Source organism: Lampetra planeri, chromosome 26 (assembly GCF_965212315.1).
Source record: "Lampetra planeri chromosome 26, kcLamPlan1.2.h2, whole genome shotgun sequence".
NCBI classification, from domain to species: domain Eukaryota; kingdom Metazoa; phylum Chordata; class Hyperoartia; order Petromyzontiformes; family Petromyzontidae; genus Lampetra; species Lampetra planeri.
Window position 1 is genome coordinate 9,103,262 of NC_136132.1, and position 13,428 is coordinate 9,116,689.

The window sequence follows — 13,428 nt, forward strand, 5'->3', positions numbered from 1 at the left end:
GGTGAGCAGTCGCTTACGAGATGAAAAGATTGCAGTTCACATTCACCACAGGACGAACATCTAATTTAAAATCCTTTTTGAAGGAGATGCCACCTGCTGGATCTTGTTCACACATGATTAAACGCAGGATGTGCCGAGATATTTTCAGTCCGGACGTACATTTATTTGCAAAACATGTATTCTGGTTCGTATGTTTTTTTCTCAAAAAACAACATTTTGAAAAGTTAATCTCATTTCATAATTATTTGTTGAACATATGTACAGTAATTCCCTTTCCAGGGGCCTTGAATTATGCAGTGGTCTTCACATAATCCAAAGTGTTCACAGGACAATAAGACTCAATAAAGTTCATAGTTTAAATTTGTATTTTTTTAACAGCGAGCGTAAAAAAACACGTATCATTGTGACTCGTCAGATGATTCATCAGATGACTCATGGTTGGAATTCTCCTTAAAGTCCAGCTGGTCTGTAGGCACCCTGTCTCCCACCTTGCAGTGACGAATGCTCCGGTACAGATCTCTAGGACACACAACAAACACAGGCATTTGCAACAGCTGCTTGTCCGAATGACAATCTAATGATAGAAAATTACTGTAGTAGGTTGTGACCTTCATCATATTCAAGTTGTTGAGTACTAACATTGCACTTGACTGGCAGGATACAGTCTTTATAGAGTATAAACAAGCACGACCCATTGTTGATAGAAAAAACATCTTATTGAAGGGATTCCAGATGCACTTGGGTGGTGACTATCTTGTGTGGGTGGACTCACTGACATGATTTATTGTTTTCCTGCAGACACCCCACAACCATACCCTTCTGATTGTGCCTACTTTCTTTCCTGCCATGATCCAAGTTGCTGAGCATATTCCATACCATCCCGAGCATCCACATCCATCAATTTGTTTAAGTTAATCTGTGTGATAAATACAATAACCAGAATTCCAACAACCTAAAGCCGACTTCCCTATTCTTAGGCAGTGTTGGGTGACAATTATTCTGCTTTCCTGGTTCTGTCCTGAGGATGCTTGCAGTTTCCATCAAAACGTCACATCTGATTGCTGCATTTGGTTGAGAATTGCTATTAATTAGGTCTTTCGGTAAAGCCACGTAGATAGAACATAGTAAAGTAATATAATAAAAATATTATTTTATTATTTGTTCTATCTCCGTGGCTTTACCGAAAGACCCAAAGAATATGAATTCCTGCAGTCACGAAAGCTTTAAGTCAAGATTTAATTTCTATTAAACTTACCGCTGAACTTATATAATAGGTATGTTTGAATACCACGTGACAATTTAATTTTACTACGTCACAGTTGTTGGAGGGTTTTGCGACACAAATTTGACCAGATTACATGGCCAAACCCAGAAATCAATGATGGATGAATTAATGTTTTTATTGGTGGTGTCTGGGCTGCGGTGCTTACCTGCCGTGCCTCTGGCGTGTAAACACGACGTGCTCGATGGCTCCGTTGGAGCAGCACATGAGGCAGTGCGCGTGGCGCGTCCTGCACTGCACCGGCTGCAAGATCCTCGGCCAAACCTGCTCAGCGTTTTCCTCACCGCGGCGGAAAATCAGGTACGAGAACTTCTCTGTTCTGGAAGGATGTAGTTTCTGGAACGCAAGAGCCACGGCAAACGGCAATATGCAACCTCCTGCTGAAGTAGTTCTAATGATGTTGCTGTTGCCGATCGTTACATATCAGTGACTGTAATTCTTTGTGTTTGAAGATATCTTTACATTTTTTATGCATTCTTAGAATTACATTGAAAGACAAAGGAACACATGGATTAAAGAAGATGCACAGGTTAATGACTGTCCAAGCTGAAGAAAAATGGGTTGGGTGGGACAAATCATGGCTACGATGAATGGTAAAAAAAAAACATTGGCAGTCAAGGAATAGAATGCGTCTAAGATGATACCCACCAAGGAGATGGAGCGATGCGTTCGATTCATGTACAGGTGCTGGATGGATCGTTGCATAGTAGGATCAGGAGCGGTGGCGTGGCTTGGGAAGGCCTTCATTCAGCGGTGGATTTATTATGGCTGATGATGAAAATATTTTTCCAGGAAAATCCCTTCAGATGAAACATCTCATTTTCAAGGGTGTTCATATTAGTTTCAGCATTGAGGAGTCTACACTCTCCACCTGGCTGGTGTGGTGGTTGAACACGATGTGGTCGGGATGAAATGGTCCGAGAGAACCAAGTTCTTGACGTGGAGGGAGGAATCAATGAGTGAAGTTCACAGGAACCCTATCCATGGTGGTAGCCAGGGAAGAGTGATACAAAGGTGACTGACCGCTGGTGAGCGAGTACAGTGAAACCTTGGATTGCGAGTAACTTGGTCTGCGAGTGTTTTGCAAGACGAGCAAAAATTTTAAATAAATATTAATTTGATAAACGAGCGAGGTCTTGCAATACAAGTGGTACGTATACGCTTTGTCTGCAGAGCGTCACGTGATCACAACTGATATACGAGTGCTTTGATATACAAGTGCTTTGGATTACAAACACGTTTCCGGAACGAATTATGCTCGCAATCCAAGGTTTTACTGTAACTGGAATGAATCGGTGAGTGCCGGATCGTCAATCAACCTAACGCTGACAGGTGAAGACATTTAAATGAATAAAGTGATTTGTCACGTTTTGCAATCACTTACGGATTCAAAGTCAAACGGCTGGTAGTTCTGAGTGAAGTTGCACGGAATGAGCTTCCTCGCCAGCGTCCGTGGGCACTGCAGACCATGTGGACACTGCAGGGAGAACATTCAGTCAGCTGCAATTTCTTCCCGTGATAATTTAAGCGTTGACAATGTTCATTGTTAACATGATGCAATTGGGTTAGGCCACATCACGATCTGGTCAAATGTCCGTTGCAAACAATTTTAATTGTCGCGTGTGCACGAGTGTTTACCCCACCAATTATTTGTTTCTTACCGGTGAGCTGAAACAATAAAACTGGTGCATTAAATGCCGATACACGAGACAATATCATTTGTTTGGCTATGTCAGGTCGTGTAGCCTTACACAACCAAACAGTGGCTGAACCATTAAGTAGTCCAACCCAAAAAAATCAACATCCAGCAATGTAATGTTATACTTGTTATCTGCAATGAAGAGTGATGTCACGGATAAGGGGAGTTTCACATGAGAGAAGCTTCACTGTGAGCAAGTAAATTAGGTCTACGGGACGTGGCTCCCCCCTGCGTCACGTGACGCAGCGCCAAACGTACTACCCCCCAATGGTTATTTTGTGAAAACCAATCGCGAAACTCATCTCCATCACACGTGATGGGGTGGGTTTCTGGCTTTGTGAGCTCCATGGTGGTGGCTCAGAGCCAGCGGGGTCCCTATAGCTGACCTCTCGCTATACCGGTCTACAACCGTGGTGGAGAGTGATGGGGAGGGGGATGGAGCGATGGCATCAAGGATGGTGGCTGTGATAATCTCGTGACCTTGCTGCACAAGGCCTTGATGTAATTGTTTAAGGCCACTGTCAAGGTTGGGACTGGATCTGACCTACAAGACCGCCAGTCTACACAGTGGGAAGATGTTCTCTTTCCGCTGGCGCTTCGACATTGGGACATCACTATTTCCTTGGCATGAACATCAAGCACAATGCCTCCTCCATCCATATCCCCTTCATCCTCAACTCCTGCTATCTTTGGGATAGTGAGGGTCCGGAATTCTCTGTCCTGTGAGGATGCCAGTGGATTTGTCTTATAAGACTTGGATCAAAGAGAATCTTCAGTGGAGCTAAAGCGAATCCCCCCCACCCACCCACTACCGCATCACAAGCTGCTTGTGCATTGCTCACAAGGAATTTCCCAGCGATCGTCAGGCAGGAAATGGAAAAATAAATCTCGATGCTCATCAAAAAGGCGAGGTCGGCAGCCACACGCGCAGGACACGGTGGCTGCCGTACTTACAGGTGCAAAGACGTGCCCTTGATTTTCTTTATTCTGCTCATCAGTTTCCTGTTTACACACACCAAAAATCAGGGGTATTTCATCTGCCATTTAGTGGTGGGTTTTAAATCAACATACCCGAGTTTTATCCATGATACAGGGCCATTTTTAAAATTATCATGAGTTCAGTTCTACGCGTATTTGTCAATATTTATCAGAGACAGGAGAGAACGTGATGAGATCCATGCATGAGCAGGCGCAAGATGGATTTTTGTGGTATCACAGCACCATGACGTATGGGAGGCCTTCATTCAGCGGACGATAGACCATGGCTGACGATGCTGAAACTATGGAGACTAGCATAAGATAATTTCGAAGAACGCTGCCAATTTGCTTGGCTGTTGTTACGAGTTCTGAAATGACCGCACGTAAGAAAACTTTGTGAATTGTCAGCCACGTGGATTAATTTCCCTCCAGTGTCCCTCCACCACCCAACACCTCAATTCTCAAATGAGCGTGGAGGTGGTGCTTATCTTGTCAGTTTTGTAAATTGCACATTCATATGATTTCCCCACAAAGTGGTACCTATTTTATCGGCCTTGGTGAGACGATGGCCTGTCAACCGCAAACCAGGATTTGAACTTGCAATCTTATTGTGATGCGCTTACTCTGCTAGCCGGTGTGGGTGAGTAGAATAATGTAACGAGACAGTGATGGTATGCTAGGCGCAGCCCTTCACCTGCAGAAGTGCATCCCTTGCCTGCATTAGAATGGTATATCCACTGAGAGTTCCATTCTCAATCAGTACCTGAACACAGACAACGAACGACAGAAACAGGACATCGACACAAGAGCAGCTGACATCATTGTTATGATCTCCACCAAACATGCACCCCTCTGACATACCCGTGCAATAGTCACTCGACACTACATGAATGTTTCTGTACCTTGATTTTACGAGAAAGTGTTTTTCATAGTAATTTGGTCGAGCCAAATTTTGTTACTCGAAATTAATTGTACTGAATATTGTTGATGTTTGGGCACCGTTTCATATTTTTCAGATGTAACGTGGTTGTGTTTGCTCCGCTTTATATTTTGGTTGCTTCTGCTCCCGATTTATATTTGCCGGCAAACTGTCTTCATGGGTGCCATGTATTATTTATTTAAAATGTATTTTAAAAATATTTCTCCTGCAAAATCCCTCCAGATGTAACATCTCGTGCGCAAGGGGGGTCCAGGGTGTCAATTGACAAAGCAAAAAAACCCGTAATGGCACGCGTACAAACATTACTTTTTTTCGATCAAAAACATTTGAAATGAATGTAACATTTTACCAGAAAAGAGTTTGTTCTCTGCCACAGAGACAGCACGGTGCTGAGACGATCGGTGGCGCTTCCCAGCTCGCTCAGCGAAAACGCTGCCACAACAACGTCGTATCGTACCTGCAGATCGCACAATGGTACGCTTCGTACTGCAGTGCACACAAAAATAACTCTATATATATTTACATTCTTTAAATGCTGTGCAATTATATGACACTCAGAAACAAATGTGGTCCATTTATAAAATAAAGCACGCACGATTGAGCGCAGTCAGATCCAGCTCCCGGGGAGCTCGATTTCAAGTGTTTACCATCACACTTGGCCAATAACTAAACACATTAAAATATAGTGAAAAAGCAACGGATAACTTATGAGTGAAACCTGACACTGATGTTGTATTGAACTGTAACAAATCACCTTTGATGGAGGTAGAAATTGGCGAAAGTAGACCCTCTCAATAACTGACGTCGCATTTTCTTGTCCTCCTGATCAGCAGAGACGTGGAAAAGCAACGGATTAAGTTTTGAGCAAACGAGAGGCGGCCGGACCATGCAGAGGTCGGAGCGCTCAGCGGGCAGCGCTGAGATCCCGCGTTCAAACCCAGGTGTCAGCATCTGCTGCCTGAGATTAAACCGCCTTCTCGTGTGCAGTGAGTGGATGGTCTCAGCAAGGTCACCAAAGGTTAAACAAAAGAAATCCCATGACATTTAAACTCGGCCACGCACTAAAATTGGCATCTTAACATCTTGTCAGATTAGAATTTGGATGTAAAGGATCACATCAATAATGATGAAGACATGTTTTTGATAAAGCGTCCATTACATCTGGACTTCTCGGAGCGCTTTACACGCATTTATTGAATTATACCACATCTCATTTTAAAAATGCTAAAGGCACCCCAGTGGTAATTGTTCCTGAATGGTACATGGTGACTCAGCACCCAGCCTGCAAGTGGGCATTTGTCTGCGAGTAGAGGGCGTTGATTGCTATGTGTAATGCCAATGAGTAATCTGTGGGTAATTTTTTTATTTGGGAAAATTTGGATGGATAAACAATGGCCTACTTGTTTCCAATTACATCAGGGGGCTCATTAAACGTCGACTGTAAAGCAGACGGCCGTACTTATGGTTATTACACCCGCAGTAGTAACCAGGGTGGCCTGCCGGAATCGAACAGCGAACCTCTGCAACAAGTGGTGAGCAATGCTACCGCTGGGCCAATTTTTAATTCAGGTTTGGGGTTTTATGGATCTGCCGCAATGATGAGCGACAAGCTCAGCCAGGAGCAAGGCTGGCGAGGCTTGGCGAGCTCCGGGCCTACCCCGGAGCAGCACGTCGGCGAGCTTGTTCATGGCGGGCGACACGTCCACGCAGTAGTGATCCCCAATGGATCCTGACCAGGTCTCGTGAGCAGCCCTGGAGCACGAACAAGGCAATCAGCACGAGTGGAACAGAGACAAGACTCCGGGCAGCGACAAACACAAAGTTCCCACATATACCGTATTTTCCCGCATATAGCCCGCATACGCATATAACCCTGCAGACACATATACCCCGCAGACACATATAACCCGCAAAAATAGCGTTTTGTGTAAAACAAATTTCAGATAACCCGCACCTCCATATACCCCGCATGCATTCATATCTAAAACGTCATTACCGCAGCTTAATTCCATGATATTAATACGAAGTTTACAATCCGAGTTCGATTCCTGCTCACGGCCAACACCAGTTACGATTATCTGAACCGGTCCTGGGCCTCCTCTAGGTTGACTTAGCCTTATAAGAGTACCTGGTACGGTGTGTAAACAACCATGTGCCATGCCAGCCTACATAGGTGCCCTCTAATAGCACTTGCCCCCAATAGTCATTTTAGGCTATAGGCTATATCTTTGTGTTTGTACAGCGAGTGAAGTACAGCTCTAGATGTGATGCATGTGTTGTGCTGCAGAGGCTGTGACGTGGTGGGATGTGTGGCGCACCACACAGAGCTGCCTGTGCCCGAGCCGAAATCCAGGAGGGACGTGGGGCGAAAGTCAGGAACACGTTTCTTGATCTAGAACACAACATACATTCTTAAGCTCACATCACACGGGTCGGGCCGTGCGTCTATCATTCACGCACTGTATCTGCTAATCAAGTAATCGTTGGTGACTGCAGTGAGCTGCACCGAAGCAAATCGCACAAACGAGGCAAAGAAACAAGTAAGGCAGTAAAAACCAGGCAAAATAAGAATCCCTTATTGCAACAAATCGTGGCCGGAATTGTGGCCGTGAATCGAATCACTGTGGGGTGGTTGTTACACGACTTGTGCTTGGCCAGATGGATGTAAATGGATGTACTGGCCACCTTCATATTGAATCCTAATAATTATATCCTGTTTGATCATCATCATCATCAGCCATGATCAATCAACTGCATCCTGCCCTCGCCCATTAATACTTCGGTCACCAATAGTAAATGAACCGGGGAGGCCGCGAGTGACGGTAGAGGAGCAAAGGAGCCGCTCACCTCGGTGAGCGCACGCACAGTGGCCGCGTGGCACCCGCCCATGCGCGCCGCCATGAAGGTCAGGCTCATGGCCTCGTCGTACCTGGGGGCAAACGACACGCCGCGCCAACTTTGCACGAGAGCACTCGATAACGCGAAACACGCAGCGAGTAAAAATGGCCAGTTATTTTGTGCGGCCTAACCCAAAAACGTACTGTGATTAATTACATTGACGTTATAACAGTAACTTAATGATATTCTTGGTTCTTTCGATAAAGTCACGTAGATAGAATACAAAAAATCTTTCCACCTGAAGAAGACCGCTTGTGTTGCGATCGAAACGTCGTGGGTTTTTTGCTTTTTAGATTTTTTTTTTATATCTACGTGACTTTACTGAAAGAACCAAAATATGAATTCCTGCAGTCACAAAAGTTTTAAGTCTTACTTAAAACTTTTGTGACTGCAGGAATTCAATTTAACTTAATAATAGTTTGGATATAAATATGTCCGGCTTTACATTTCATTTGGTTGTTCTGGCGGACTCTGGGCATGCAAATAAGGCCTATCGAGTTATCATTCCAGCCAGTTGGAGGTGCGAATGGCTAACCCCGGAGAGGCTGAGGGGTCACTGGGCGCCATGGCAGGTGGGTGCCTTCGCCTACCCGCATTGATAAGCGTGGTGAAATACGGTCAAATTTCTTTCCCTAGACGGTCATGCAGCATGAAATGCGGTTCTACGTCATTTGCAACACTTTCTCAAACATGATGGCGGCAGGGAGTGGGGATGTAGGAATCACTGGGTAATAATGGGACGCCTCTTGGTGTGAGCATTGCTACATGCAATGCATGAAATCGATAAGATTTAGACGGCTATATGCTATGGCGCCATACATCGCATATCGTGAACACTCACCTGAGCATCTTCCAGTGATAGGTCACCTTACGCAGTTTCTGCAGTACCAGACTTTCCACCATTTCATCTTGTTTCTGCTTTTCCAAACGATCGCCGGTTTCCTCAAACCCATCTAAAAAGAAACAAATACACGAGTTAAACATTGTACCTCCTCAGGACGAGTTGAGAACGGTGGCGTCGCCGCCACAGTAAACCGTGCGGTCCTCGCGGCCGTGCCGCTACTACTCACAGCCTTTGACGACGTCGCGATGGACCTGCGATGCCCTCCTCTGAAGGGGTTGCATTTCGATTGGCAGCGTGCGACTCCAAAGATAGTTGCAAAGCTCCTTTATCCGCTCTGGCAGATGTGGGATCTGGAACTCTGTCGTACACAAACACCGGTCTTAAACCAAACACATCTATACAAGGAAAGCATGCGAATGCAATAGCAGTTGATTACTTTAAACAATGATAGGTCACCTAATGACCCATTCATAACGGAACACGAATTATAGATGTTGAGCTTAACCGTGTACAGGAAAACACCATAATTAGAGATCAGTCACACTGGAAACCAGCCTCTTCCAATTCAAAGGCTCATATACAAGTTGTTTATACCATTGGAACCTCATTTGCCAGTAAAAAATATAATTGTTTTTTTTACCCTTCTATCTGGCAACAAAACTGACACCTTTTTTACAAGGAGTCATGTTTGTATAGACCACAATATGGCGTCATCTGGTCCAACCCATGTGAGACTAGGCTCTAAGGAAAGCTGTCTCGGGTGTGGACCAATCAACTTCAAGGACAATGCATATATTATCAGAGTTATGTTTTTTGTTTGCATTATGGCTGCAGGTATTGTGGTCTATGCAAACATGACTCTTTGTAAAAAAAGGTGTCAGTTTTGTTGCCAGATAGAAGGGTAAAAAAACAATGATCAAGTTTTTATATTTACCAGAATAAACAAATTAGTCCAGTTCTTCTTCGTTTTCCGCTTAGACAGATCCATTAAGGACTATGCTCTCTCTCTGTGACTGGGGGGTGGAGTAGGCTAGCATGCTTCAGACACTTTGTAACCGGCGCAACGCATGCTTTTATTTCCACATTAAAACCATTACAGACCCTGGCCATGCATGGTTCCACGTTATTATTTTTCGATACAAATGATACACTGCCCATAATCGTCGCTGTACATGGGTATGTGTGTTCTCATTAAGTGCTAAAATTATCTTGCATGGTCAAGTGGATGTTTTAAAATTCAATAGGTTGCATCACTTTGCATCCATATACATTGATTCTTATACTCAATACACTTCTTGAATCGTGTGTCTAAGAGTCTGTTTTGATATTTATTCCAACGATATCATGCCGGCTCAATTACATCCGACAGATGTGAAGCTTTCGTGACTGCAAGGATTCATACTCTTAGGTTTTTTCGGTAAAGTCACGTAGGTAAAAATAAATAATAGAAATAATAAAAATAAAATAATAAATCACGACGTTTCGGAGGCAACACAAGTGGACACTTAACACAGTAAATTTAGCTGTGACGGTCCCACCTGATGACAGAGACTTGTGTTGCCTCCGAAACGTCGTGATTTATTATTTTATGTCAATTCTTATTTCCATTATTTTATTATTTATTTCCATTCTTTATTTATAACTTATTTTTATTAATTATTTTTAACGACGTGACTTTACCGAAAAAACCTAAGAGTATACATCCCAAAGCCCTGGACTCCAGCAATCATCGTCATATGACGCCAGGACAAGGTGGCGACTTTAAAAACAATGCAAAGACCGAGGGCATCATCATCATCGTGCGAGCCCACGGCGGAGCAAGGCGCGCACTCACTCGCCAGCACCACCTTCACCCCTTGCCGCAGGGGCTCGGGGATCTTCACGCTCTGCACGTGGCCGATGCCCGGGTGCTTCCTGAAGGACTGGAACTGTTTGGCGGCGGCTTCCTCCGCCGTCGCCTCCGCGATGCACTGGGGGACGAAAACACGCGCGCGGGGGGGGCGGTGTCTGCGTTACGGGCAGTGTCGCCTGCGAGAGGTGTGCGTGGCGGAACGTCGGACCTCCCCCCCCCCGTGTCTCTCTCGTCTCCTCCTCTCCGCGTACCCGAACGAGCTGCCGGGGCTGAGGACGCCGCCAACTGCAGCCGGCGAGGAGACGCATGGCGCGAGCCGGGAGTGCAGCCTGCACGGCACGGCTCGGGGCGGAGGAACCCCTCGGGGAGACAACAGAGAGAGACACGGAGACGGAGACACGGGGAGAGACAGAGAGAGACGGGGAGATATCACAATGAGACACGGGGAGACACAGACACGGGGAGAGACAGAGGGCGATAGAGACACGGAGAGACACCGAGACGGAGAGAGAGACACAGAGAGACACCGAGACGGAGAGAGAGACACTGAGACAGAGACACGGGGAGAGACGACAGACACGGGGAGAGAGACAGACACGGGGAGAGACAGTCGCTGAGACAGAGACACGGGGAGAGACTCGTGCTGTCTTTGAGACGCGAGCGCGCACTGTACGACGCGCGTGGGTCCCACGTGACCGCCGAGTCTACTGTAGTACAGTAGAACGTCGCACTGTAGCGGGGAGTTGCCGAGATTTCTCCCGATGACGTAAATAAATGACGTCACGCGATTTTGGACGATTTTTGACCCCCCCCCCCCCTTTGTCACACGGCGTCACAAAAAGTCAGACCCCCCCCCCTCAAATGTGACGTCACAAAGCTCACCCCCCCAAAAATAAAACTTGCTTAAAATCGCTTTAAACTATTGTCATTGTAGTGCGTATTTAACGTGGCGCTGCACTCTGATGTTGTAGGAGAAAACATTTATTAAAAAGTATATTGAATTAAGTAAAACGTGTTGTCTGTATTTATTTAAAGTTGCGCATTTTCATGTGACGTCATATCTCAACCCCCCCCCTCGTCACACATTCAAGTTCAAGTTCATTTATTAGGTATAGCCCTGTGAGCCATTCAGCTCTTGAATCGGGTGCAACCGCAACAAACAAAAAACAAAAACATGAACAAAAAAACATCTTAAAGTGAATATGTGACTAAGTGCAAACAGAAAATCCAAGAAAAGACAGCAAAATATTGCAGAAAAAACACCGTACACCAACGCTGTGTGCAAAAATCCCAGTGGGATGCAAGTCAAACAACAACAACAACAACCACAAGACAGCTTAAATTAAGGCCATCAGTCTAACTCTGTACTACAACAAACAAACATGGCTAAACCAATAAACTTTTCGAAATCACCAAAATAAAGCCATGAAAGCAATGAAAAAGCAATCATAGGAACTGTGACAGAATTTTCACAATAAATGGCATAAACAACATGTACTACCAAAACCCTGCAGCCATAGCTGGCTGCATGAGTCACTCCACCTTTAAGATCAGCACACTAAATCAAAACACAGGTCATACTTTGCAGCGATCATCCGGAGCGAAACATTTTATTTTAGGTCACTGAATAGCACTGGCAGCTAGGGGTGTACAACTCCTCTAGAGCAGTTTTGAGTGAAGATCTCATAGGTAGTGACTCAAGTTTCAATTTATTGGCAACAGCATTCCAGACCCTGGGGGCATCAATAGCAAAGGCCCTTCCTCCAGTATATGTACGGCAATAGGGAATATTAAGCTGGTAAATGAGTGTAGACCTTAGGTCAAATTTGTTCTTTGAAACAGAGATGAGATCCAGCAGGTAATCTGCAGATTCTTTTGCAAGTACATCATGAATAAATAAGATCTGGTGCACAAGCCGTCGAACATTCAGAGATGTTAAGTTTGACCCAATGTAGAGGTCACAGTGGTGAGTCCTATATGGGCAGTTCAATGCAAATCTTAAGGCCGAGTGATACATTGAGTCAAGCTTCTTCAGTACAGTACTTGGGGCTGATTTATAAACAATGTCACAGTAATCAAGTAGAGGCAGTATGGTAGCTTTAATCAATTCCAAACGGAACATAGGGGGGAAGCAGTGCTTGTGTCGATATAGAAAACCAATTTTAATTTTTGTCTTTTTCCCAATATAATCAATGTGATCTTCAAAATTCAGTTTTGAATCCAGGATGATCCCAAGATACTTATAGATCTTAACTTGCTCTATTTGATCATTATTTAAGGAATGTAATTTGGGGAAAATAACTTCCCGCTTTAGTCCTGGTGAGAAGCATAGCACCTTGGTTTTGGCAGGATTTAGGACTAGTTTAAGAGCAACTAGCTGATGTTGTAGTTTGTTGAAATCACTCTGGAGCTTAGCAATCACGTCATCCGGAGAGCGGCCAGCAGTAATTAGTACCGTGTCATCTGCAAAAAGATTTACCCTGGAATAATCCAGTTCAGAGCCCAAGTCATTTACATAAAGAGAGAACAAGAGGGGGCCGAGAATGGAACCCTGTGGAACCCCTTTTGTTATCTTAACACTGTTTGACCTCCAACCATCTGTGAATACAGTTTGGGTGCGAGAAAAGAGGTAATTTTTTAACCATTTTACTGTGTTTTCGGAAAAACCGAGGCAACTTATTTTACTAAGCAGGATGTTGTGGTCTACTGTATCAAAAGCTTTGGACAAGTCAAGAAAAAGACAGGCGCAGTACTGCTTATTATCAAGGCTACTGTAAATGTGATTCATAGAGTCTAATGCAGCAGATGTGGTGCTGTATTTTTTTCGGAACCCAGATTGTTTTAGATGTAATAAATTGTTGGCGGACAGGAAACTGATAATTTGGTAGTTCAATAATTTTTCAAAAATTTTCATCAACGGGGACAAAATTGAGAT

General features: G+C 44.6%; 1 protein-coding gene across 1 annotated transcript; it reads right to left on the bottom strand.

Moving 5' to 3' along the window:
• Nucleotides 1–139: 139 nt before the first annotated feature.
• METTL17 (methyltransferase like 17) lies at nucleotides 140–11,246 on the bottom strand. The gene is made up of 14 exons (XM_078606691.1): nucleotides 10,745–11,246; nucleotides 10,476–10,611; nucleotides 8,868–8,999; nucleotides 8,639–8,750; nucleotides 7,747–7,828; nucleotides 7,218–7,291; nucleotides 6,557–6,651; nucleotides 5,654–5,721; nucleotides 5,249–5,356; nucleotides 4,654–4,722; nucleotides 3,936–3,983; nucleotides 2,667–2,759; nucleotides 1,431–1,618; nucleotides 140–519 (listed from the first exon to the last, which is right to left on the bottom strand). The coding sequence occupies exons 1-14, from the start codon at nucleotides 10,799–10,801 to the stop codon at nucleotides 399–401; spliced, it is 1,383 nt and encodes a 460-aa protein (XP_078462817.1). The 5' UTR covers nucleotides 10,802–11,246; the 3' UTR covers nucleotides 140–398.
• Between the last annotated feature and the right edge of the window lie 2,182 nt (nucleotides 11,247–13,428).

What these genes read in the sequence shown, in the direction of transcription:
- METTL17 (XM_078606691.1), bottom strand. Translation starts at nt 10,801, where the DNA reads ATGCGTCTCCTCGCCGGCTGCAGTTGGCGGCGTCCTCAGCCCCGGCAG. An exon ending in AGCCGTTTGACTTTGAATCC is followed by an intron (nt 1,619 to 2,666) that starts GTAAGTGATTGC and finishes CTTGCGTTCCAG; the next exon opens with AAACTACATCCTTCCAGAAC. An exon ending in ACACGCCAGAGGCACGGCAG is followed by an intron (nt 520 to 1,430) that starts GTAAGCACCGCA and finishes TGTGTGTCCTAG; the next exon opens with AGATCTGTACCGGAGCATTC.